Below are 27,636 nucleotides of genomic sequence, written 5' to 3' on the forward strand. Positions count from 1 at the left end.
GATTTTTAGCATGTTATTCTGATTGAAACAGACCATCCCTCAATCAAAGCCTAATTTTCCTCTGTATGCAAAATATGTTCCTCATCATCCCACTGACCGATGTAATTATATGATGGTTGAAGTTCAGATCTGAATGTGAAGGCCTGAATTCAATCCATCAGTCACAGAACCAATGCCAATCTGCTCGAGCTTGATTTTATTAAGTTTAGATGGTCCTCTGAGGAGGACTAATCAAGAGCAGTGCTCATTATTTGGCGAAGACCTCTTGTGTAGTTCTTATTGTCGTAGGCTCTCGAGGATGTTTAACTTTACTGGGCAGGCTTTTAATCAGTACCAGCTTGACAAACAAAGATAACACACAGCTGATTAAACTCTATGTAGTTATCACTGAAGAGTGACATTTGTTATCTCAGTTATATGTCAGAGGTGTTCAAAGACCACCTAGAGTGCTCTAACTCTCTGTCTTCTTTAAGTCTCACTACCACTTCTTCAATTTAAACTTATGCAGTTCTATGTCAAATACACTCACTGTGTTTTATTCCATTACATATACAAGCAAGAGCTGCTTGAAACGTATTCTGTGTTTACACCCTTACTCAATGAGGGGTGAAGTTATAAATTTTGGCATGTAAATGTAGCCACCGGGTAGGGCTCACTCTGCAGTGGATAAGCCGCTGCACTCTTTTACTCATAATGGCCTCCTATGGAAATGAGCTGCTTTCAGGGAGGATTGTATTTCGCATATAAAAGGCCAAACTCTTGTGCTCCCCGACCTGCCCGTGCTCCTATGCCGCTCGTTCTCATCCAAAAGCCGCACAGCGAAAAAAAAAAAAAAAGGCGCTCTCTCTTTGAGTCCCAATAAATAACCAAACCTCTTTAATTGCTGTCACTTCGGTGCAGTGCTCATGCTGCTTGAGGAGCGGACAGAAATTAGTTCTGCAGTATGAGTTTCATTGAATTATCTTGAGTTATGATGTGGTAAACCTGAGAGAATTTGGCAGGGGCAAGACTCTGACAGCACATAAAGGTGTTTGATGTAGGGAAAAAGCTGTGTGTGGTAACTTTAAGTTCATTAACAGAGAGAGAGAGAGAGAGAGAGAGAGAGAGAGAGAGAGAGCATGTAATACAATGACACACATCCTTAAAGTCTTCATCTGTAACTTTCCAAATATAGTTTGCAAAAATGTTTTAATTGGCAAAAGAAACGGGTCATGCTTCATATCATTTGTCAGCTTGGGGTAATTACCACAAATCCTTTATTGTAAGTCTGTTTTGATGTAACTGAATACCTCAGTAGAACTTTGGACAGTGTTTGCTTATAATTACACCGGGCTGGGAGAGGTGGGAGGTGCATAAACTCTGGCAAATTTCATGGATTAAATTGAACAAAACCGTTTGGGTGAGCTGACAATGTTATAAATGATGATGGAATGTGTTTATACTTCAGCTTGTTGAGAGGCAGCAGAGAATGGGAAGGAGTCAGAAGCGAGTCTCTTGCGTGGGTGAGATGATTTAGTGTTTAGAAGTTTGGAGACTCTGATGTAATGAGCGTATGACATGACTGCACTCCTGCCGTGAGCCTATGGGACTGTGATTATCATATAACAATAATATTATTGTAGACCATATCATCTGATTGTTATGAGATTCTATTCAGGGTTTATGGAGCTAAAGGAACACAGGACTTTTTTTTTTAACTAAATCACTGCATGACACTGAATTTGTGCATATGTGTCATGTGCTAATGTTGAGTAATGAGAATGACATTAATGTTGATCAGAATAATAATTAAGGCTGCAACTAATTATTATTGTCATTATTGATCAATCTGTTGATAATTTATTTGATTGATCATTTGGTTTATACGATGTCAAAACTGGTGAAAAATCACACCCATGGAGACATAGTCAGATTTTGTCTAATCTACAGTCTGAAACACAAAGTTATTCAATTAACATGAATTTTTAAAACAGGGAAAAGCAGCAAATCTTCACATTTATGAGGCTGGGAATAAGGAATATTTTTTTCCTGAAAATAACTTAATCAATTAACATTGTAGCCTTTTGAGTGCTGAAAAACACAAGACAATTAGTAAATTGTAAAAAGAAGTTAATTCAAGTTTGTTTCTGTTATTTCTTTGTAGAACTGAAACGCAGGCAATCGTTTGAATACACTCAAAAGTGGCTGAATGCTGTACGCAAATATCACATTTAACAGCGAGACCAAAGAGCTCCAGGCAGAGTCAGAAAGAGATGAGAAAACCAGCCTGCACAGAGACAGAATCCATGCACAGAGGACAGATGAAGAAGGAGGAGGCCCGATTTCCTGTAAGGCTCCAAATCAGTAGCGCTAGTTATCAAAAAAGGCTTATACACATACATAAAATATAGAGCCAACGCCCACATATCCAGATGCACATGTACTATACATGATCAGTTTACTCCAGATGCCAGAGGTCCATACCAGGTGCATTTTTCACAGCCTTTGACTTGTTGTTTTGGCGTTTACTTCATGACTCATTTATCCAAAGTTTCCTAACATCAGATTAGTCACCATCATCGTATGAGAGCAGATTTCCACATCAGTGGAGACTGATTTTTCTTTACTGCAGACAGGCTGTTTTCTCGTTATGGCAAAAAAACATTTTATCGTTACATGAACTGAGGTTTTCGCTCATGTTTTTTTTTTCTCTCTTGCTTTAATTTAGTTCATCTGCTTCAGAACATGGGAACCATCCATGCATTTATTCTGTTCTGCCAACCCAAATGTTGCCTGCTTGCTTCCAAGGTCTCTCAGCGACTAACACTGAGAGACTTACCAGTGTACGCAGTAAAAAAGTTATATGATTATGATTACAGTCTGTAATCATAAGAAATCAGCTGGATTCATCATTTGTTTGCTGATTGAAAATGCAAAAGCCTCATTTAAAACGTGTAATGCACTGGAGAAGATTGTGGTATAGTGATAAATAATACAGTAAAATTCTAAAATGATTTAATTATCCTGGATATAAATTTAAAAATGGGATAAAAAACACTTTTTTGCTGTATTTTGATGCAGCGCTTCCTCATTAGCAATTATGCTTTTATGCTCTTCATTAATATTTAGTCGACTGTTTGTTGTAAACTGGATCTTTTGTCAGCAAGTGTAAGTACACAAATGTCTTAATTGTGTGGAGAAATGCACAGCAGAACCTTGAGGCATCTAACTTTCCTGAAACAAACCCCCCATGAAAGTGAGTTATGGGATGCTGAAAGAATCAAGTCTTGGACACATGAGAAGGGATGTAAAAACAATAAAAAAAGAGGTTAAATCTCCACAATTAGCTTGCCTGGTAGACACAGTAGAGGATGAGGGTTAATGGTACAAAAGGTTCCCGACGTGATGAATGTCTGTTTGCATTCCTGCTCGACAGGAGAATGGGCCCAAAGCCACGGAAGGTGTTAATGTCAGTTTAGGAATATCACTCATGAGCGGCTGGAGGGGTGAAATACGTGGATGCATTTGTCAGAGAGCTTTGTTATGAATTTGTGCGCATGCAGAGAATGAAACGTGCTTGAAATGGTCACTGGATGTCGGGAATTTAATGAGACTAAGTGCAACATGTGTGAAGTTCTTTTGCATTAGTTTGACAAATGTTTTTATTACAGCTGCGCTAAGTATGCCATCATGGGAAAAACTGAGTTTCTGAAAAGGGAAAAGGTGCAAATTGGGAGTTAATGGATTGTTTTCTCGTCTCAGCCGACTTCAGATTTTTTTTGCAGATGTTTTACTCTTCAGACATGCCTTCTGTCAAACTGACTGATCGGTCGGTTTATTTATTTACTCCCTGGTGACTGATATGAGAAAACTTGGGCTTAAACTGTCAGCAGGCAGCTAATATTTCCTCATGTGCTGCCTTTGGAAGTGGGAGCTCTGAAACCTTCGTTCAGGTACTCCTATGTTTCTGTGTTATGTGTGTGCACGCTGCATCTGTACAGAGCGACTTCTGAGGTGTCTCCAGGCTTGTTTGCACAGGGATTCAGCTCTTGTTATCTTTCCCTGCAGCAACAGGAGAGGTGAGAAAACATATCCCACCCACCCCCCACCCCCCTACTCCTACCCTCCTCCCCCCACCCTCTTTCTTTGACCCTTATTAGCCACGGTGAGGGCTGATGGCAGGCGATTCATCCCAGCACAGAGCAGCGAGCACACCTGCGTGGGGGTGTGTTCCTCTTGTCCTCCTCGTTTCCTCGTACCCATCATCCCTCCCTCCCATTTTTCACCCTTTTTGCCTACCCACCCTCCCCACCACCCCCTGAACCTGACTTTTGCTTTTTGTCTCCTCCTTTACTCTGCGGCCCTCTCCACCGATCTTCCCCAGATTCTCATTCATCTCTGACCTGCGCTGGGGATCACTTCGCACCTCTCCTCTGTTTGTTTTGCTTGTCCTGTCATTCCTTAACCCACCCGAATGAAGCCAAATAACTCAGTGTCGATGAGGGAACACCCAGTCCAGCCCACCCCTTACCACCGCGACCTCCACAATCCCAACAGACCCCAACTCATCTCTGCTGACAGAGGGTTCAGGAATGTAGCCCCCCCCCCCCCCCCACCACCACCACTTCCTGTGATTCATCTAAAACTGTTTCATTTCAGACCTAAATAATTCCAGTGATGGCTGTTATCAAGTATGCAAGTATTACTATGTATGTCGGTCTATGTCCAGTAAATACACACATATATATATATATATATATATATATATATATATGTGTGGATAATTTTGAAAAGTAATTCTTCATCCCATCCGTGGATAGGAAGAAAAAACAACAGAGCACTGTACCTTTGCAGGCTTTCCTGTGTGAGATGGGTTTGGACAGGTCTCTGTAGTAGCCCTCCTTGCAGTAGTGGCAGTGGCGACCCGCTGTGTTGTGGCGACAGTTGAGGCAGACTCCTCCGCTCTTCCTCCCCGACAGCTTGTACAGCTCCATGTTGAAACGACACCTTCGGGCATGAAGGTTGCAGTTACAGGCTATAGAGGAAACAAAGCAGGGCACAAAAAGTCCAAATCGGTTTGAAATAAGTTACAGCAGAATTTGTTATCGACAACAAACTGATCTGATAGTTGGTAAATGATTACCACGTTTTACTGAATCTGCATTCATTTGTTGTCTTGCAGCCTAGTTTGGCAGCTTACACTTTAACAGACACTTTAACATACATGTTTTTTTTAGGTTTGTTGATTAGTTTGTGTCTAATAACTTCATGTTAAGCAGAACTACTGCTCTGGTTCCCTCTTGTTTTATTTAGTCCCCTCTATGCACTAATGTTTAATGGTGGTTAAACTATTGATACTAACATACAGTTTTAAAGGATTTGCCAGCTGACTTGATGCAGAACCACTATAGATACCGAGTGTTTGAACTTTTCAGATAATAAGGTCAAACACTGTATCATTTCCTCGTCTTTTTCTTTCTTAACCTCTCTCCGGCTGTCTTTTTCCATCTCTTACTCAAATGCTTCTCTGCTCCTTCTTTACTTCTCCTCAAGGTCCCTTCCTGCTCTCCAGAGTCCATACTGTACTAAACAGAAAGTGAAGGCCTGGTATTACCATTCCTCCACTCCCTGCAAATCCCTCTGAGCATGTGCGAGACCCCTCACTGCTGCTTGTTTACTGATGAGTACAGTTGCCAGGGCTGAGTTTAATTAGCCGGCTGATGTTTATTCATGACTCTCTGGCAGCGGAGTGAGGCAGACATGCCCAACTTCATTAAGGCCTGCCGTCCGAGACACTGGTCCTCCACCAGCACCACAGACACATTCATGCATTATTAACAGCAACGCTTCTGATACAGTTTGTGGCTCTACTGTGTGCATACTGTACTGTCTGCATGTGTGTGTGCGTGTGTGCGTGTGTGTGTGTGTGTGCGCTTAAGTATGGAAATGGGGGTTATCTGGGTCCAACTCAGGTCCCCTGATTAGTTCATCTGTCCATGTTTTTCTGCACCACCTCTTCACATAGCTCTTTTCATCATCTGCCCATCATAAGGGCAGCTCTTATTTCCCCCCTGCATCCCTCAACCTGGCTTCTTATTGGTGTGTGTGTGTGTGTGAGAGAGAGAAAGTGTGTTCTGTGTGTTTACTGTGTGAGTTTCTTGGTGTGTGTTTTCTAGTTGTGTGTGTGTCTGTTTTGGGACCCCCGAGAGTCCTTCTCTCCACTCTAAGGACCTAATTACAATATCTTTTCTAAAATGCACACTCACACACACACACACACACACACACACACACTGGAATCTCTGTGCCTTATCAGCAGTGACTTGGCTTTCCCAGCTGTCCCAGCAGGGGTTTAATTAGTGATATGTCTCTCTGCTTAGTCTCCCTCCCCGCATCAGACAATTTTTTTTTTACCATGAGACCACCAGATGATGATATTTACTTGATATTGTACTGTGGAAATAAGATTTTGTGACACTTCACTCAAAAAAAATGGGTTAAAACGATCACCTTTGCTCCTGCGGACTCACCTGACTGGATTGAGACCTATTTCTCCCTTAAAGTGACACAGATCTTATGTTTTCATTGTTGTCTTAAGCTAGATTTACACCTGTGCATGACTCATATTGTTAGCCTCTCAGACAGCAGAGCTCGTTCTTTGCTTCCTGGCTTAGCTGGAAAACCCCTAACGTCCTATGATGGCCACAACCCGACAGCGTGTGTCTCTGCACAGATCTTCTGAGATACAGAAGAGGTTTAGGGATAAATGTGCATGAAACATTCTTTCTTTCTTTCTGTGCCTAAAATGATAGTCATTTTAGCCAAAGTGATCACAAGATAACACAATGGATGAAATTCTTCCCTGTTTAGACAGCTCTCAAATGATCTGTGTCAGTGTGTTGAAAAAAGTCGAGCTGGCTGTCAGTCCAGCTCTGTCATTCCCTGCTCCGGGCCATAGCTGGTGAAAGCTATCTGTGAGCTCGCCTGCAGGTAACAAGGATCACTGTATAGAGGCAGCAAAGCTGGTGGAGGATCAGTGCATGGCCTCAGACCCAGCAGCAGACACATCTCTGTTACACTACAAAGACTGTTTCACACCCACCCAAAATGAAGACAGGGGGAATTCTGGCCCACCGGAATACATGGCCCCTGTGAGAATAACGCTGTTGGCCTGGAAGGCATGCTGGGTATTGTAGAGATATTACATGACCTGGATGTGAAGGTGTGGGGCAGAAGGCCACATTGTGTTTAAAGGTAGGATATTATCTCAGATAATGGAGACGAGTGAGAAACACTTTATCTAAACTCACTGACACTAGGCATGACATAAGCTTGTTCACACAATACCCCTTTACACTTTCTACAGTGAAGGAAACTTAGGAAACTGTGTTATTGTTGGTTCAATTCCAAGTGTTTCGTGCGCACAGGCTGTTTTAAAAATTACATCATCACGGCCTCGTCCAAATTAAGGCGCATTTGATTAAAAACAATTGAAGATTTGTAAGATGATATGTGATTTGTCTGGCACAAGCTTATCAGGTTTCCTGTGGCGTTATAAAACACCCGCTTGTCATTCAGACATCTCAGTGTTATCCATTCATGTGGAGTTACCTGTTTCCTTTCGTTTTTTTTCTTATCAAACCAATAATCAATTTGCGTTTAAAGATAACATTATGATGTCAGTCAAGTTCAAAAACCCCCCATGACACTGAACTCTCTATTCTTGGATTTAAAAACTTGGCAAACTAAATTTCATTGTTAAGAAAGCAGGAGAAACACAGATTCAGTTTTAACCTCCAGGCTTGTCGATGGTGTCTGCTCATTTGAATGGCAATGCAGCTTCTCTGTCCCAGTTCAGTGCAGGAATTAAAACTCCTGCATCATGCACTTATACTGGGGCAGCGAGCTGCTGTCTGTTTTCTCTTAGAGGTAAAGTAAAATTAAACTGGACTACAGTGACATAAAACATGGCTGTCTCAAGCAACCGGTGAGATCATTCCTGGTCCCCTCTAACGGCTGAAGACTGCAGCCGAGCATTTAGTTGAAACGAGTCCATCACTTCCGAAATGAAAGAGAACCAAATAAGAGGTACAACTTTTTTTTCTCTCTCTTTTTTCTTCCTATTCAGTAAATGCACATAGCATTATATTTGTCCCAAGTCCAGAAGAGGAGGTTTCATATTCCCTACATAACAATAAGAGACACAGAGACACATTCAGAGTGAACACCTGCTTTCTGCTGCTGCTGAGATACCTGCCATCTCTTTTCAGGAGGACTGCTGTGATAACAGTGCCAAATAATGGCAAAGAGGACCACTGCCGCACACACACACACACACACACACACATGCACGGACAACACCCCTCAACACCTGCTCTTTACAACTAGCAGGATTCAGGGTTTCTGCCCTTCAGTGGAGACACAAAAGCTGAGCTGTAGTTTATTTCAGTCAAGCAATCAGCTCACACACCTCCACAGCAAACAAAGAATTCACACCAAAACACACACAAACTCATCTTTAAAGAGCACCAGGTGCACTTTCCTACGTTTCAACATTCAGTTTTTGCATTAACACGAGAACAAGAAATTACATTAGAATTAGAATAACTACAAATATCAGAGGGAGAAAAGAGAGAGAGAAAAAAGGACTTATTAAAATGTAATTATAGAATTTTTATTTTGATAATTAATTCAACAAAAACTAAATTTTCCTTGTAAGACATCCTAAAATGTTTGGCCTGGTTTCAATCTAGTTAACTGCTTCAGGCTGGATTAGAGAGTCAGTGGCCGCCTGTAACTGCCCCCAGGTGAGCAGTAAAAAGAAGTGTGAACTGATACTTTTAAAACAGGTGTAATTGAATTAGCTGTGCAAAGCTAAGCTTACCCAACGCTTTTCAACACCTCGTGTAATGTGGACGACAACTATTTGAAATGACACAAAAAGCTGCATTTGAGTCTTGCAGCAACTTTTAACCTCCAACTGCAGAATTTAACAGGAAACTGATTTGTTTATCGGGTGTTGCTGTTTCCCGCACATCCTAGGAAACGCAGGGCCTCAGTGCAGTGCCTGAGTGTGTTTTGGAAAGTTGGCTAATTAGTTTCTTTGAGTTGTTCCCAGCCTCTATCTACTGACCTCAGTCTCATAGCAGCACAGAGGCGGCCTTCCCTCGGCTAATTAGAGGGAAAAATTCAACCGACAGAGCTGGAGGTTGAGGTTAAGCTCATCGTACTTGCGATAAGCCTGGTAATTGAGCAATGTCGGTCACAGCCTCGATTTGTTCTAAAGAGACACTCGAGCAACTGATCTCTGCCACTTTCACTCTAAATCCACATGCTGGATTTGTTCTAGCTGCTGGCTCTTTACTTCCCTGATTATAAAGACACAAACAAGGAAAAAAGAGCTCTATAAACTATACAGAAACTCAAAAATATCAGACTATATAATATCTAACCACATCCAGTGACAAATGACTGTATTCACCTTCAACAATTTCATCACATAGAAATTTCCTGTCTTTTTGTGAGGTCTGTGGAGGTCACAGGCTCTGACAAAGAGTCAGTTATTTTTCTCAGGAGATGTCCGCCTCCCTGCTGCCATCACCTCCAGCGCTCACCCAAACAGGACAGAATTAAAAAACCCAACACCACTGCCGCCTGCGAGCAGGGGACCGGCAGGAGCTCTGCTTTTCTGTCCCCCGCTTTTAAACAAACACCAAGCGGAGTCTACACATGAACAGTTTACTTAAAATCCATTGGTTTCCTCCCCCCAAAAATAATTAGATTAAGCTCTAAACCTCCATGAGAGAAAATGAAAAATTATTGGGTGTCCCCTGCCTTTACTATGTTTGTAGTTGGAGAGGGTTTAAAAGAGAGAAAGAAAGTTTAAAGTAGTATATGCTCTACTTCTTTCGGCAAATGTTTTCACAGACTGTGACCCAAAATATCTGGAACAATGTGATGCTCTCCCCTTATTCCTTCTCCCTCACACAAACACACTGGATGCACAGTGCTGGGGTGAACTGCTCTCTGGCCAGCTAACCTACAGGCAGCTGCTCTCTCTCTTTTCTCTCCATCTCTCTCTCTCTCTGTCTCTCTCTCTGTCTGGGGGTCGGGTACGGTGGGGAAATGTGACCCACATGCCAGGAAAGTTTGGGAGGTTTTCTGCTTGTCATGGCGAAACACAGGATCAGATGTGTGTCAAACGCAAAACCCCTAACAGATCTATTTCAGAGGTCCAGCATGTGAACGTCTGATGTGTAACTGTGAGCGTGCGACACACTCGCAGGCATAATGCTATGAAGGCAACTCAAGGAAATCTTGTAGGTCTGTTGAGGAGGAGTTGATTTTAATTATTTGACATACCGTTGGCTAGTTTAATCTATAACACTGCATCGTGTTTCACAAGCTCTATAGTACCATGTGAAATCTTAATTTGTAAAGTAACTAATAACTATAGCTGTTGAATAAATGTAAAGGAGTAAAAAGTACAACATTTGCTTCTTGATAGTGGTGGAGTAGAAGTATAAATTGGGATGAAATGGAAATAGTCAAAGTGAAGTACAATTTGTACTCTAAGTACAGTTCTTGAGTAAATGTATTTAGCACACTGCCCTGTTGACAGGAGGCAGAGTGTAACATAGTGCTGCATCAGTTAAAACAAATCATGATGATGAATGATGATAAAATGACGCTGTTTGTTTTTTTAAACTGCACAAGACTGAATGGCGGTAAATGAGCTCAAATACTTATATAACTATGCTGAGTGTAAACAGACAGCAGCCGGAAAAATGTTACTGTAATGATGACATTTCAACAATTGGCACAAAACGACAAAAACACTGGTATTATCCTTTAATGTCTGGCATTTCCCCTTGAGTGCAGACATCACAAACAATCATTTTGAAGCCAGATTAATTCCTTGTTGATATTTTCTCTGGGAGGACTGATTTTTAAAAACACGATCCTGGTGACAGGTACCTCCATAGTAGCGCCTCATATTTGACTGATGTCAGACCACACGAATGAGGAGAATGTGATTCACTGACAATGGATTTCACTATGAAGAAATGATCGCCCATCACTGATAATGACTGTTTTTCCCAAAACAACTGAAGAATTTCACTTAAAAAAAAAGCCTCTATAATAACTGTTAAACCAAAATATTGAATGATGTGAAATAACAGAAATATTTATTCTGTTACCAAGATGTTCTGAATACTGTGCCCTCTGTTACACATCAACTTATAAATCTGGTACGTGGCAACAATTAATTTAATTGCATCCTGTTTCCAGGCTTTGTGTTCAACTGTTTATTTAGCCTCTTATAAATTAGAACAATGCTTGTTTTATCTGCCAGTGTCTGTTGATCCAGACACTGGCATGATAATGGCGGGAATTTCCAAATAAAATGAAAGCTAATTGAAGGCATTTGTGGGACAGAGACCTCATGATAAACCCCTCAACTCAGTGTCTGATATTTTCTCTTTATATAAATGTCATTTACCATTACCAGCTCAATTCATCATTTTAAACAAGCAAATTATTTTTTCTTTCATAAAGTGTTGCCACAATATGTTTAATTTGTGTACAAAAAGATGAACACATCTCAATGCCATATTAAACTCAGGAAGCCTGTGCTCATTTTTACTTCAATATGCAATCAGCTATTCATTCTGAAATTCTGGTAAGCACCATGTTTTCACCAGACATTTCTTATTTTGACTCACAGTAATATAAAATCCCAAGAAAAGAGAAAAACAAGACTTATTTGACAGCACTAATAAAACTTGCGACATGCTTGAAAAACCAGAAACCATGACTGTAAATTTCAAACTTTTCAGAGGCTTTTGCAAGATCTGTAAACATCTGAAATGTGGATAAACAGAAAACCAAACTCCACTGTGACATAAACCAGGCTACCACTTTTTTCAACCAGCAATATGAGCAAATTACATTATGATAAAGTCGACTGGAAAATAGGAATTCGCTCTAAAACATCAAAACAACTTTGATGAAACAACCCGACCCTTTCCTGGTTCTGTAACATTTCTTTAGCCTATTTTTTTTTTTTCATTCCCACATTTTTGCTCCAACACAGTGCTGCAAAAGTTACACAAAGCAAAGAGAGGGAGAGAATAGTAACAATGGTGATGTGGAGGATGTTTGGGGAGTTTTGGGTCAACTCGGATGGGAGCGTGGAGCTGGTCGGTTTGTATTGGGGGAGCACCCTGGGAACGCTGTGAAACTCTAGGGGGTGATGGAGTGAGGGTGTAGGCGGGTGGGAAGAGGGAAAGCAAAGCAGGATGAGGCGCCCACTGCAGAGATTATGTCAGGCTAATTTAATTCCTTTATTGCAGCCAATTAGCTGCAGCACTTTAGCCCCCTGTGAGCCCTCTAGCCCTCTTCACTCATTCTCTAATGACCCTGACTAAACTCTGGATCCCAGGTTTCACACTCGCTGTATTTTTTATAAGCAGTTTGTCTCATAGACACTGTACAGACGATGAGAAAGAGAGTGAGGAAGAAATGAGGGAAAATAGAGAAAGATAAGGAATAAAAAAAATTAGAGAAAAATCTGGGTATAGAAAAGATGAAGTGGACATAGGGAGGGAAAGAGATCAGTCTGCTGCTTGTTAAATCCCAAGCCTGACTTGAGGAGACTTGGCTAATTGAGATCAAGTCATACAGAATATTCATCAGTCCTGCAGGGTTATCAAAGGCAGATTAAATATGCGGTGAGGACTGATTTCCACTGGACAGATTCCATTTGTAGTCAAGCAGCCTTTACCCACTTGTCTGACCCTTTTTCATATCGCTTGAGCTGTTTATTTATTTCTCCTTTCTTTATTTCATAATTTAACACTCAGATGTTTTCTCATATTTGGGCAAATTATGCAATTCCCAGTGCGAGCAGACAGGGCCTACGGTGCATGTTCTGTCGGTGGGTGATAAAATGCAGTCTGATTATCTGGCCGACGCAATTAAAGAGCTGTGAGAACTGCCTTGCTTCAGTGAAAGCAGGGATCCCTCATGACGCTATTAGCAGTGGAGCGAAGGTTAATGTTAAGCAACGGATTTACAGTAGACTGCAAAGTAAATACCAGCAGAGCAGGGTACAACTTCATATCCATATAGCTCCTTATACAAGTCACAAGTCACATCTTTAAACTATGAGTGTAAACAAAAATGTTGTAAATGTAATGTACTGAATATATAAAATGTGACTGAAACTGACTTTTTATTTTATGAAAAACAGAACAACATATTTTTTTTTGCTCTACTGAGATGACAATGTCAGGATTTATAATATTTCCTGAGCAACAATTTAAGTTCCATTTCATTAAATATAATTGAATGTACCAGGTTATGTAAGTGATTAGAGACCTTGTGGTGATATTGTAATCTGCACTTGATTATCCTTTACTGCTATGTCCATTCATAATTATTTCCCTGTATGTTATGATGTTTCCTTGTTTTTTTTAATTTAATTTCCCTTTGTACACAGGGTGGCACATCTTATCCTGGATGAACTGAATAAGACAGTTTGTTAACAGGCACCAACATAAAAATACTACTACTACTACTACTATTACTACTACTACTACTAATAATAATAATAATAATAATTACTTTTTACATTTTTACTGCACTTTTGCTAACTTTTCTGTATCTGCAATGTCATTTATAAGGGCATCATTTCCTCATTGATCTGGCCTTCAATACACACACACGCACATTTCCATCCACAAATTACATTTCAAAATGTTTTCAAATAGAACTATTTGTAAAGAAGTTGCCTGAGAGTGTCAAGTGTCCTGAGGTGCCTCATTGTCATGTGATCAATCTGTGACTCTAAACTGGTATTTAATTATACCATTTTCTGCTCTAAAAATGGCAGGAAGCCACTCGATAGAAATGGCATAAAGCTGCTAGTTGTGGTGGCCTGTGTGTCCATTAGAAGAGATAAAACACAGATGCACTGAAAAGATGAACTTTTTGTTCTGTTTTGTGTTTCAGCACAACCTGCAAACCTTTGCAACTTTCTGCGAACTAAAAACACAACTGTGATTGGAGAGCCTTTGACACATTAACACCATTCTAAATTCATCTACTGTACATTTGTATGCACACCGCCTTACAATCTGCTGCAGCCTCCGGCAGCAGGCTAACCCGCTCCATGCTGAGTTTAATAGCCCATATATTCACTCTCTGTCTTCATGTGGGGGCTAATAAGGCCTTTCCTTTTTCAAGAGTCTAACTAGCCACACAGAGGCACAACAACAAAGAAAGGCCTAATGGCCTCCAATTTCCCGCATTAGTGCCCATTTAATGGCTGACCTGCCCTCTCGTTAGGCTGCGCAGCATGGGAGCACTTCTCAGCCTTGGGTGCGTGTGCACAGACACACTCAACACACACACACAAGCAGAGTACTTCAGCCCTCCACAGGCACACTGCCTCGGGCCCCTGCAACACTTCCACCCCACGCTGAGACCGCATAATAGGCCAGTTTGTAAAAGGGCTGGCCTGTGATCAGTGGTGCATCCATTTGCTGAGTAATCAAGGGTCTTTTGTCTGAGTAGTGGGTATAGAGCAGTGTGTGTGCGTGTGTTTGTGAGAAGGTGTGTGTGCGTGTGAAAAATCATGCACTTGGGTGAGAGAGAGTGAGGGAGGAAGGGAGGGAAGGAGAGAGATTCTCTCTGCCCATCTGTCTTTATTTGTGCGCCCATTCGCTCTCAAAGTGTGTGTCTCCATGTGAGTGTTTGCGTGAGTAATTCCGAGATAAAGTGGCGCTGCCTGGAAAAGATCTCCTCCAATTCATGTCTATGGGAGGAAAAAAAAAACAGCTGACATACAGTGCGGGAATAAAGGGAGCCTGGCTAGAGCCATGGAGGGGCTGACGAGAGTGCGTTGTGTGTATGTCAGCTATGCCATAAAAATGCCATGGGTGGAGGATGACATTGGCAGGTCCTATTCAGGGCTATAGCGGTGAAAGGGTCTTTAGGGTGAATAAAGATTCCTTAGGCCTGTCAGGTCCCCATAGCTCCCCGCTGAACAATACCCACTAAGAGCAGCTGTCTTAATAGCGTGAGGGACTGACAGCTTTAGGAGCGATGCGATGCCTTGAGCAGCATCTGCGCAAACTTTCCAAACAACGCTCCGCTGTGTGATAACATAATACAACCTAACAGGATAGTTAGTATAGTGTTTGCCAGAGAGTTTAGACAGTGAATGCTGCCTGTACGTTTCTATTACACATAAATCTTTAAGGAACCTGAGCTGACAGCCCTGGCAGGGCTGTATCACCTCGATGCTCAGGAACCTCATGTGTGAACGGATGTAGTGGCACGATAGTAAAAGATCCTTCCTGAGTGTGATGCTGATTGGAACTAACTGGCTTTACAGTTCCCGTAGCAGGAAGACCAAAAAAAATCTCTGTTTTCACTTATGAGAGCCGTTGCGTTTTTTTTTTTTGTTTTTTTTTATTGAAGGGCTAGGAGTGGGAATGCTGTATAAATGTATTGTGTTTGACTGATGGAGCAATGTTTCTTTTACAAAGTAAGGGCGGATTACTGAAACAAGTGGCTGACGTTTCTTTCTGCCATCAGTGTCTGATCTGATAATCACAGTGTGAACTATTTGAGTCTTTGCTCCACCTCCTCCTCCTCAAGTATTAGCTGTAAATCAATTGTGCAACGGTTTGCAACCGCAGTGCAGCACCCTGCCATCAAACTGGTTGTCAAAGCCAACTATAATAACCTTTCTCCACAGTCTTTGCTCTCTATTGTTTTACATCCAGCCATTACCTAACCCTGTCTCCTCTGCCTAGAGCCTCACGCATCCTGCAAACCCCGCTCGGGCTTTCACGGAGAAGATGCGCATCGGAAACACTCGAGACAGGTCTCCAAAATCTTCCCCAAACAAGGGCTCTCCCATCTCATGTCAAACATCACCTCCAGTCTATTTACCCCCGCGAGTTTGGTTTCTATGGGACTAGCAGATCCATAAGTGTTTTGGGTTCACGTAACTTCTGGCAGGTCGTCTTGTGCGTTGCTGGCCCCCGAGGCTGGCAGGGATGGGCCGATGCTGTCAGTGTGAGACAAGGAGACAGAGCTAACTCACGCTCCTCCGTAGCCGTGATTCATACTAATCCCACAGCCTCTGCAATTAAGGCAATCACTCTGCTCCAACAATGTTAACTAAGGATTTTAAACCCGGCGTATTTTAACAGAACACAGTGGGCCAACACTGATTGGCGGCTGTGAGCTGAGAAAAATAAACAGTGTTTGAAGATTAGATGATTAGAAGATTAGATGAGTTAATTCAGCCCTTTAGGCAGGAAAAGGCAGGGAGAGAGAGAGAATTTCTTCCCGCGTGATTCCGAGAAAGACAAAGGGAAGACACTGGATATCTTCATCAGCCATCATAATGGCTCATCTTCTGTATTTTTTTCTTGCTTTTTTTTAAAAACACTTTTTCTACTTACAGTATGTGAAGAAGAGCCCTATGGGAGAAGGCGCTCCCTACCTTGCTTCGGTAAGTGTTTCCATATTGGACTGACTCAGCCTTGAGGGTAAGCAGATGAGTCTTGGATTAGGGATGAGATAGGAATGCTCACTTGGATTTCCTTCTACTGGGTAAACGTTTGTGGTTTCCACTCCCTAATAAAATGCACTTTGCATACGCCAATCTGGATGCATTTTTCTCAGAAGAGTCTGAAATATGATGGAAATTATTCATACAGGTAGTTTTCTGCAAATTCCTCCCTTTCAGCTAGACCCTTTAGTGAGACTGAAAGTTCATTCTCGACAAAGCGGTTGACCAAAAAAGTCACCACGAGGCCCACTCAGTAGTCGTTCTGGAGCTTTTGATCGAACTGCATGATCTTCATCAGTAGATGAAGCTGCCTGCTTGTATAGGAAATCGTCATTATTTCTGTGAACTTAAGGGACTTCTCATCCAAGGTGGACAAAGAAATCTTAAAGTGCTCAGAAAAAAAAAGAAAAGAAATTCAGATATCTACACATCAGCTTTTGTGGTCTGATACAGTGTAATCTTTGTCACCACTCCAAGCAGTTCTCTATAGTGTGATAATATTCAGTCACACTCATGATCGGAGGGGAAAAAAAACTGCTTCAACAGAGAGATTCACCTCACCGGGCAGTAAATGCTAAATTTAAGCTCTGCTCAACACTATTTTATTGTAGGCTCATTAGTAACCACAGCACCATGGCCGTGCTAAGCAGGTGGGAAACCTTTGACCTTCACACACACCCCATACATTCCTTTGTCAAGTCCCCATTACTAAGTTACCACTCCTCCAAAATGGGCCATGACCCTCCTCCTCTTCCTCCTTTCCTTTTTCCCTCTAGGGAAATCTGGGGCCTTCCCTGCTGCAGATGTCATTAGTGAGTGGTACTCTGAGACAAATTTCTCCATAAAATTTATAATCCATGAAAACGGCAAGAGGAGAGGAGAGGAGTTGAATTAGAGATTTGAATTATCTGAAACGCGAGTTGATCTAGCGACAAAGGGGAATGGAGGAGTGGTGAGATGGAACGGAAAAGAGATAAATCTCAACTAGACAGTGCTTTAAAAAAAAAAGACACTGCTCTTCCTCCTGCTCACCATCCCTCTGCATCCGTCCCTCCTCACGATGAATTGAAGTTCCAGCGCCTGACCTTTGTAACTCCTTTGCAGCCTGCCAATAACTATTAACACTGTCAGGGGGACAGGTTTGGCTCAATATCAGGTTGGAGTGAAAAAAAAAAAACAAAAAAACAAAATCATCTAACTTGTACACCTACAGTATACGAATGTAAAAGAAGAAGAAGCTGTCCGCGGATGAAGAAAAGTTGCAGTGCATGATTATGCAGCTACGGTATACAGAATAAGCCAGAGTGTAAACAGACATTGAGGCTGGGTTGTCAAAGTGTGCAATCAGAGAGACATTTAAACTGTTTCCGCCAAGATAAATCAGAATCTGGGGTCACTAATCATCTTGTGCGTATCGCGCTTCTTTACTTGCGTTTGGCCTTAAAGGCAGACTTTACGCAGACAGCAGCATGTGGGGGAATGATGAGGGAAGTGTAGCTGAAGAGGTCAATGTGTGTGTGTGTGCACTGTACATTTTTGACTTCTTGCCACTAAGTCAAGCACAGTCTCCCTATCCAGAGGAGGGAGTGAGCAGGGAGCTGCTGGAAGCCATAAATCTGAAACCTCACAGCACAGCTCCTTCACTTCTGTGACACGTTTATTGTCCTCTTTTCATTTTCCCCTTCTACTTATATTGTCCTCAGCTCTCATCCATTTTTAAAACTGCACAATCTTAAACTTTAACCTGAATTCCTCAGTGTCCTGTGCTCTTTTTTTCTTTTTAAACCTCTCAGTGTGTGTTGTGTGTGTGTGTGTGTGTGTGTGTAGCTTTTAGTGTGTGAGGGCAGGGAGAAATCCTGCCTGTTCTCCCCTCTCGTGTTCTGGACTATAAAGTCCTCTCAGGCTACAGTGGATGCTTTGGGTCACAAATGGAGTGTGAAGCCAGCAGCAGGCATTGCTCCTGCCACAGCTCAGGCGTTTTTCTTGGAAGAGGTAGCAGAGAGCAGAGCTGCATGCAGAGAGATGAGCTCACAAAGAAACAAAGATTTTGCCAGGCTGTGGCAGAAAACCTGATGTCAAGATATAAAGAACACAGAACCAATGAACAAGATGACCTGTGCGCATTAGTGGACCGGAGGAGGGATGAGTAACAGCTGTGATGGACAGGGAACACCAGTGAGTGACAAGATGAGCTCAACCATTACCTACATGCTGCAGGATATGATTAATGATGAGTCATTAGCAATGATCTGCAATTTTATTAATTGATCATAATCTCTTGTGATCTCCCCGACTCACTCGTAAAGAACAGGCTTTAATCATGGGTTTAATATAAATATGGTTGCCTTATGAAGCTGTTGGAGAAAGTGAGTGCACACTCCGTTGCAGAAAGTGCTGAGGAGCAAAGAGGCCAAATAATGAAACACATTTCAAAGAGAAGGAGAGGATCAAAAGGATCGAAATGTGGCAAGAGTGTGCACATGCATATGCATCACTTTTATGGAACATGTTGTGTTTGGGCTCTGAAAAGAAGTCAGCTCTGTGTTTCAGACTCAGCCATCATGAGTCATAACCCAACACCATCAGGAATATGATGCTGCAGATGCAAATCAAACACATTCTGTGTTGTTTTCCAGAGCAGCTCACAGTCATTTCAGATCCTACACCTCAGTCAGTTCATCTTTCATGAACAGTGAGAGGTGCACTGTCCAGTCTCAATGGCCTTAAAACAGTAATGTAAATCACTTTTCATGCATACAGCCATGTGATGGCGTGATGACAGCTGAACATGCTGTCATCTGTGGTTGTAGTTCAGTTGTAAGCACACAGTAGGCAGAGAAAAAGGTATAATGGGTGGACTCTGGCAGTACATTACTTGGGAGGCCCGGTTTCTTACTGCAGCCATAAATATTAAACAAGTGGTATTATTGGAATTAAAGTTTTCTTTTATATACAGTGCATACATCATCAGAAATGTAAGGATTTAATCAAACTCTGATGTTGTTTAAGTCCCTAAACAATACAAGCATTTTTAGATTTTGTACTGATCACAACTGACTGGCTCCTCTCAATGCAAAATTACATAAACTCTTAATAGTTTGGCTTTAATTCAGCCAATTTTTCTTCATTTGAATTGGAGGTGCTCCGATTTTCAGCTGATTGCTCGATTAATTAATTGTGTCTGTGGGGACAGACTCATTCAGTGTCCTCTTTATAGAAACATTTATTTTATACAAGTAATGATTTATTTGAAAACCAGGTATAAAAGCTAATGGAATGACCAAACAGTACAGTGTAATAAATACATATAGTAAAGTCTGTATTTAATATTTTTTGTCAGTGTAGTTAAAAAGCAGTATGCTGTTCATTACTTCATGTGTTTCAGTTGTTCTGCTGTGATAATTTAAAAAGGGATTCACTTGTCACTTTGTTGTGACTTTGTAATTATTACCATGACTTTATTGACTGTACCATATCCACTTCAGCTCAACATATTTTATACGCAGCGTTCTTTAAGAATAAGAGTCTGCCAATCACTCAGTAAAGTTTTGGTGGGATTCATCATTAGTGTAAAAACAAGAGTGTGCTGCCATCCTGCAGCAGCTATAGCAGACGGGGTTCCAGTGTAATAAGGCGGTGTGGCAGCTGGTTTGGTCCATGCAGATTGTTTCTGACACTGATGGAGCAGAGATATTTTTACTGTACTGACTCCAGAGCCACATTTACTGCACACTTCTCTGCTGTGGCACAGTTCCTACAGCTCAGCGTGAATTAGGCCGCCGCGCACACAAGCAAGCACGCACGCTGGTGCATGTACACACACGCATTTACATACATGCACTGCGCTAATTGCAATTTTGGAACAGTAGCCCTTCAACGTTCAGCCCTTTTTTTTTCTTTTTTCCTAGAGGAAACTGTTTTCTAGCAAAAATCACAGCACTTCATATCCCCTGTAACCAAATGTGACACTTCTGACTCAGGCAGGAAGGATACAGTTGGGGAAGTGGAGATGGAGGAAAAGAGACCCCTCTGATCCCGAAACCCAAAACCTCATTGTAATTTAGTCATCGGTAGAAGGCAATTAGTGAGGGGAGGACTGGTCTTTGCCAGAGCAAGCAAACGGCTGACACACTCTGAGAATAAACTCTGCCTTTTTGCAATGAAAGCACAATTTTGCAGCGCTAATAATCTTACGAGAGACAATGGTTGTTGTTTTTCAGATAATGGCGAGTGCAAGTTGGAACATACAAAGAAAAGAACAAAGGAAGTTTTATCTTTGTGGAAAGGAAAGTAAACAGAAGGTTAAGAGCCTTTTCTGAATACACTTGTCTAAGGCCAAGGGAGAATGAGCTGGAACAGTATTATTGATGTGCCCTCTCACATAGAAGATTAAAGGAAGAAGAGGGGACGCCTCTTTATATGTCTCACGTCTCATCTAAAATGAGGATTTATTCAGACAAGGCTGGGCAAAAAAAAAAAAAACGTTACACACAGTTATGTGTGGCAGAGCGAACAACACACACCCCTGGGTGATAAAAGAGCAGCAGATCACTGGAGTACATGTACAGATAACTGAACAAAGACTATTATGAAAGTGCTGTGAGGCGGAGGTGATGAAATGTAAAGAGATTCATTTTAAGATTAAATATACAAAATGACACCTGCCTGACACACACTGCCGACGCAAAATAAAAAATTACAGACATGAGTTAACAAAATGATCAAACACAATATACAGCTTAACTACAACAGCAAATATAATGTACTACATTTAAACTCAATATTTTTTTGAATGAATGAATGAAGCACTACATTCATTAACAGCAGGGGAGTTGCCAGGAGGTTGGTGGGTCTGATGGTGGGAGCACAAAGTCACACTAGAGACCAGAGTTTGCATCCAGAGGCCTGTCTGTGGTTTAAGCAACAGAAGCGCTTTGGTTAAGTTCAGGGAAAGGTGCTTTTGTTGAATCTAAGTACTTTTTCTGTATTAAACCAGACAACAATCTCTCCCCAAACTTAACCGAGTGCTGTGAGTACATAAAAATAACCATTAAAAAGTTAATATTGCTCTAATCACTTCAAATGGATATTGTATTGCAAGATGAGATATTTTTGCTTGAAAACAATTACGCTGTCTATCAATTTACTGGTTTGTTCAATATCAACATTTTTGTGTGTTGCCAAATACGTAAATGAACAACATTTCCTCAGTAGTTGCAGTTAAGTTGAACAGAAAAATTATCTCTAAAAGACAGAATTGGTGCTACAAACCCATCAACTACCATGACCCCTGCACCTTCACTTTCCGCCTCGCTGCATAAAGGGTGCACTACTTGCTGCATTGGCACTTAACACAAATTGTGAGGTGCAAGAATCGTCTAATATGGACATAATTCCCAGGGATACAGCTGGGAAGGAGGAGGAGGAGGAGGAGGAGGAGGAGGATTTCAAAAGGCTAAACAGATTATCAGTGTGAGTGTGTTGCGTAAAAAGAGGCTATTTCTAGTGTCAGCCCTTACAGGTTTCCATCCAAATACTACAACTATTCTAAGCTCACTGGCTGATGAACGCTCCTGTGCTTTCCAGCAAAATGTAAGTGGTTGTGTAATTTATGTCAAGAATAATATTACCCCCAGTGTGTTATTGATTCTGTAGATATTCCTTTATATTTGCTCTGGCAGGAGCTTGACTCTCAGCTACAGGATGATTGCGCTGCTCAGTGGGCCAGGAAAATTGACTATAATTATCAAATAGGCCAATTAAACTTAATCTAATGAAAATGACTTCAGAAAATACTTTGACCTCTCGGTGCAGGTTTTTTGTTGTGACACCTTGCAGCTGATTTATGAAGCAGTAAAATCCCAACAGATATGGATCAACTTGATCACACTCAGGATTTATCAAACTTTTATGGCTGCGCATTTTTAAAAATACACCTCAAATATCTATTTTCCCACCTGCTCACATACCCTCCTGTTAACAAATTCACAACTTGCCCATTGTACTGTAATCTACACTGTTGTGTCTAAAATATGAAATCTTCTGTGTTGGCGAGAGAGGTGTCATTTCCGATGAGGTCACTGGCTGAGGCAGCAACCCAAACACCAGCGACTGTTATTCTTTTCCTTAAATCCCACTCTTGTGTTTCTTTTTTCTCTCTATCTTTGTTTGCGATCGCCTCATTCTTTATTTTCTCACTGACCTTGTTTGTTATTGGGGCTCTGAGTTAATTTCATTTCCCGCCCACTGCTATGGAAACCCCTTCACCGAAACCCAATACTGTCTTTCTCTCTAAAAGTGGAAACCGTGCCGCTCGATGTTCCTGGATAATGAAACGGTGGCTGTCACAGGAGGCAGGACAAAGGCCACAGGCTTCGAAGAAGAACTGCTGAAGTGAGCTTTATTTTCTCTGTAGTGTCTGCCTGACAATGCAGCAACAAACCACTCTAAGGAGACAATCTGGGGTTTTAACAGCTATGCAGCATGTTACAAATGAATTCTTGGTTGAGGGAGTACTTTCCTTTTTTTTTTTTTTAAACTTCACAGTTACCAGCCTCAGAAAAGTTATTGAAAAGAAAATCTGTGCTCAAGGTTCACATATTACACATCCTCATCAGCAGATGAATGCACTTCTAAGGCTCACGGCCGAGTCATCCGTTGAAGAGTGATACATTCAAAAGCTCCAAAACAAGAGAGTGAGTGGATGGATCTTAAGTGGAAATTGTTTTGTCAACGGCCATGTCAAGTGTGAAGTTAATGCATGCAAGCAGCCACCTATACTTACAAATACAAATGTACTTCCAAAAAGACATGAATCAAGAATCTGCTAAAAGAATGATATTATCTAATCTGTTACAAATGCAAGGTTTTGTTTTAGAATAATTTTCTGCTTAAATCAAATGCTGTTTATTCTCAGTGACCTGTACTGGTTGTCTTGTTTTAAGATTCTGATGTTAATAGTGGAAGTGAAACTCTATTAGAAACAATTGCATTGAGATGTCAGTGGATGCTTATTCATATTAGGTGTAACTGCTTCATACCGTGCCTGTGTATGATTGCCCTCCTGCCCACAGGGCCAACTACACTTGTGTATCTACATTTACAGCAGGCAGTGACACACACTAATAAATGTAAAGAAAAGAGAAGAGAAAAGAGTTCACCACACTACACATTCTAAACAGCAGTCCGTTTCTGTGTTTTGATACAGTTGTTTTAACACCAGATACAAACCGTACCCGAACCCCCACCCCCACCCCCACCAGTCATAGCAACCAGTTGTTTTTAACTTAGTACGTCTAGATATCTGTTAACCTACATAGATGACTGAGAACCAAAGAAATATGATTGCACTCATTTGTACTGCAGTGCATACAAATAACAGGCATTACAGTGAACTTTGGAAACATTCTATTGAACCACAAATTACAAAGGGCAGGGTCTGTGTCAGCTACTGTTGATACTCCCAGAGCTCTGACAGACCAGGGAAAGGATAAGGCAGAGGAGGAGAGCACTGGGAGAGCCTCGCAGCTACCTCTGGCTGGGCTCCATCCCTCTTTTCCATCCACCTCTTTCTTCACCCCAATCTTTCTGTCTTCCTCTGAGACTTTGAGAGACAGGAGAATCATCTCCAATCGGTTATCCCTCATGCTCCACCTCAACTTTCATCTCCAGCCAACGACCTGTCCTAGCTGCCCAGGAGAAAATACGAGAAGAAAAATACAACCAAAACAAGGGAGGGGAGCCCGGGGGGGTTGAAATGTCTTCTCCAGATTTTTTTTTTTATCGTTAGATGGACATCTGGATGTCTACAGAGACCTGGTACATAATCATTTCAATATCTGCAAGTGTCTCTTGAGGTTAGAGAGCGAGAGACAGACAGAGAGGACGAGAGACTGGGGCCAAGTTTTTTCTCCCCGAGTCAGACAGGTCCAAGTCCTAGCTTCAGAGAAAAACACAGAGGGGCCCCTTTTGGAAATGAATTTTCACCACAAACTATCATCTCATAACACAAATATTACCATTAATGACTCAATTTCCTTATAATTTCCTTATCGACCCCCAGTAATTAGGCTCCTTTGTTTGCTTTGTCATCCTCCAGTGATATGGGCCTTTTGTTATTAGAAGCAGAGAGGGGACTCACGTGGGAACCTGATGACTTATTCAGCTAAAGGAGGGGGTCCCCACAGCTGCTGAGGAGCCCCTGCCACACACACACACACACACACACACACACATTACCGCTGTAGGCAGCCCGCATCATGCAACCCCAAGCCCCAGCAGCAGCAGCAGCAGTGGAAAAAAAAATAGCACTTACTGGTAGCACACTGTGTCATGAGCCTTTCTCTGTCTTTATCTCTCTCCCCCTCCTTTTTTTTTCTTAAGCTCACCCGCCTTCACTCTCTCACTATGTGTCTCTCTATCACCGGGTCACCCGGCTCTTTTTCTCTTTCCTCTCTCTCTACAGAGGAGCTAAATCAGCTGAGGCCAGTGCTTTCTGAGCTTCTCCCTCTGCTCTCAGCTGGACATCGAGCCTAATTAATTGGCTGCATTGTCCCAGATGGAGCAGCACCAGCAAGGTTAGGGGTTAATAAAGAAGAGAAAGTGTTGGGCATGGCTTTATGCTATTGGGTGCTCTCTGTTTCTCGGGAGAGCATTGTGTATTCTCGTGTAGGGCGAAAGGAAATAGAGGCAAGGGGAGAGAGAGACTCGCAGCCCCTCACCCCACTAATGTGTTTTATCTGTGAGAGCTAATGAGTGATGGATTAACCCGGGATCACCTCTGGCAAATTGAGATGACCCCGCAAACTTTTCCCTGAGTACCCTCCCAGAGGTCTGCATTCCACTTCACACAACCAAACAAATACTGCACGGAAGTCACGACTTTGGTGTTACTCAAGAAAATCTCACTGCAACGAATACAGAGCTACATTGGAGCACCAGTTGAAAAGTTTAATTGGGATTGTCACAAAAATAAGATCCATCCAATATTTTTCCAACAGCCGAGACCCGACTGCAAATGTGATGCCAATCGGGCGAAATCTGATTTCCAATGACAAGCCATGAACTTGTTGATTTTTAATCAGAAATCATACACATGACCCCAAGAGAAAGTACTGCTTGCAGAGTATCCATTCCTCAAGTTTATTGTAAATCTGTCTACTTTGTGCTGACCTCTGCTGACTGAGATCTCTTTGTGCAACCATATCAACCTGCTGCCTGCAAATGCAACTTTATTTACCAGCTTGTTTGGTCCGACCGGCTGCCACTCGTGAGAACAAAGATTAAGAACTGATGTATGACTCTCGGCTGCCTCTATTACTGTCAGTTATATAGACAATCACAGGGCCACACACACAACTGTGACTTGATGGCATCCATGACGACCGGGTGCTACAAACCTCTGGTGACCTGCTGGTTGCCACACACACACACACACATGCACAGAGCCTATGCCATGACTTATATGGGAAAGACAAAGACATCGGTGATAAATCACCTTCAGCTACTCACCAACACACACAAACAAGAGGAATTCCAGTGAAGGTTTTTTTTTTCTTTTTTCTGGCAGTGTGTAAGTATGTTTGACGCAAAATGAAATTGTTTGACTTGCTTGATCTGTCACAGGTGCTTTCTCTGTCTCTGTGTATAAGAGATGCAGAAAAAAGGTAAAAGAACAGATTAACCCATGCAAGTTCAATTTATCTAATATAAGTAAAGAGTGATTGTAGGTCTGCAACTTAATCTCCATCCAGAGTCTAAATATTTACAACTTAATTATCCACCGTAGACACTTTCCTCCTCAGAAGCAGGTTCCAGCTGGTTGCAGTTGACTCAGATGACGACAGCAGTGTGCTACAGAAACAGCAGGGGGGCGCTCTGATCTACACGGGCTGCTGTGTAGGGGTGTAACTTCATCCTGCCATTAATCGTCTATAGTGTTAAGGACCCCTGCTTTGGGCTCGATGTGCTCACCCTCGTGCTCGGTGGTCCTGTCGGCGAGCAGTGCGACTGTTGCCAGAGAAGTTTTTGCCAGGACTTTCACCTTGAATCAAACACTGAGCTGCTGCAAATACAAAAGCTTCCTTCTCTTTTATTTCTCTCTCTCACATAAGAGAGTGTCTGTTTTTTATTGTTGTTGCTGTTGATGCTGTTACAGCCTTATCAGCCACAGCGAGATTTTGGAAGAGTTGTATCAAGCTTTGCCAAGGCTCTCATTTTTAAGTGTGAACAGACTTGGGTAATTGTAACAACACATGCAGCACCAGCGTCAGCGCTTGTTTGTGCCTACCTGAAATTACAAGAAAGGATGAAACATGCAAAGATTTTACTGTCTGATTAATATTGCATTAACTAATCACTGCAAGACACAGCCCGGGGCACAGAGCAGGAGTATGACGTTCTTTTCCTCTCTTAAAATCACTTTCTCCCTTCCTTGCTTCCTTTCTTGCTCTCCCTGTCGTTGCCTTCAACATTATATATTTGCTTTGGCTACAAACACTCGCCCCCCTCTTGGTAACTGTGCAGCAACCTGCTGCCACACAGAGGTGCTGAGGTCATCAGCCCTGATCCTCTACAGCACCGCTGGCCCCCGGCCTCGGGATCAGGTCTCGCGTACATGCATACACCACTCACACCACTTTTCAACTCTAAAAAACTGCCAATTCCCTGCGCATACATCATCTTACACACATGCACAGAATCATGCACTCTCGCTCTCTCTCTCTCTCTCTCTCTCTCTCACACACACACACACACCCACACAGAGTGTTTTCCTACCCTGTTTACTGGTCCCTTTATGACCCCCTGTTAACAAGAGAGACCACGCTGGTCTGTTTATGATAGCAATGACTCAAGATCATGCTAACAGAGCGTTACAGACCTGATGACTGCATGAGTGAGTGAGCTAGCTTGTGCATAAACTGGCAGGTTTAAAGGGGAACTCCACCAATTTCACATATCAAAGTCCGTTTATAGGTCTTGGAGAGAACTACTGCATGTGTGGGCAAAAAGTTGTATGAAGCCTTTTGTGGCTCCAAAGGGAGCTGCGTGAAGATAAAATCTGA

General features: G+C 42.0%; 1 protein-coding gene across 3 annotated transcripts in view; it reads right to left on the minus strand.

The window, feature by feature from the left end:
- ntn1a (netrin 1a) overlaps positions 1 to 27,636 on the minus strand; it is a 61,647-nt gene that overhangs the window by 23,387 nt on the left and 10,624 nt on the right. For all 3 annotated transcript variants that reach the window (XM_018665047.2, XM_018665045.2, XM_018665046.2), the window contains exon 3: positions 4,826 to 5,014. In XM_018665047.2, coding sequence (XP_018520563.1) covers positions 4,826 to 5,014 — 189 coding nt within the window. The remainder of the gene's footprint in view (positions 1 to 4,825; positions 5,015 to 27,636) is intronic.

Source organism: Lates calcarifer, linkage group LG5 (assembly GCF_001640805.2).
Source record: "Lates calcarifer isolate ASB-BC8 linkage group LG5, TLL_Latcal_v3, whole genome shotgun sequence".
NCBI classification, from domain to species: Eukaryota; Metazoa; Chordata; class Actinopteri; family Centropomidae; genus Lates; species Lates calcarifer.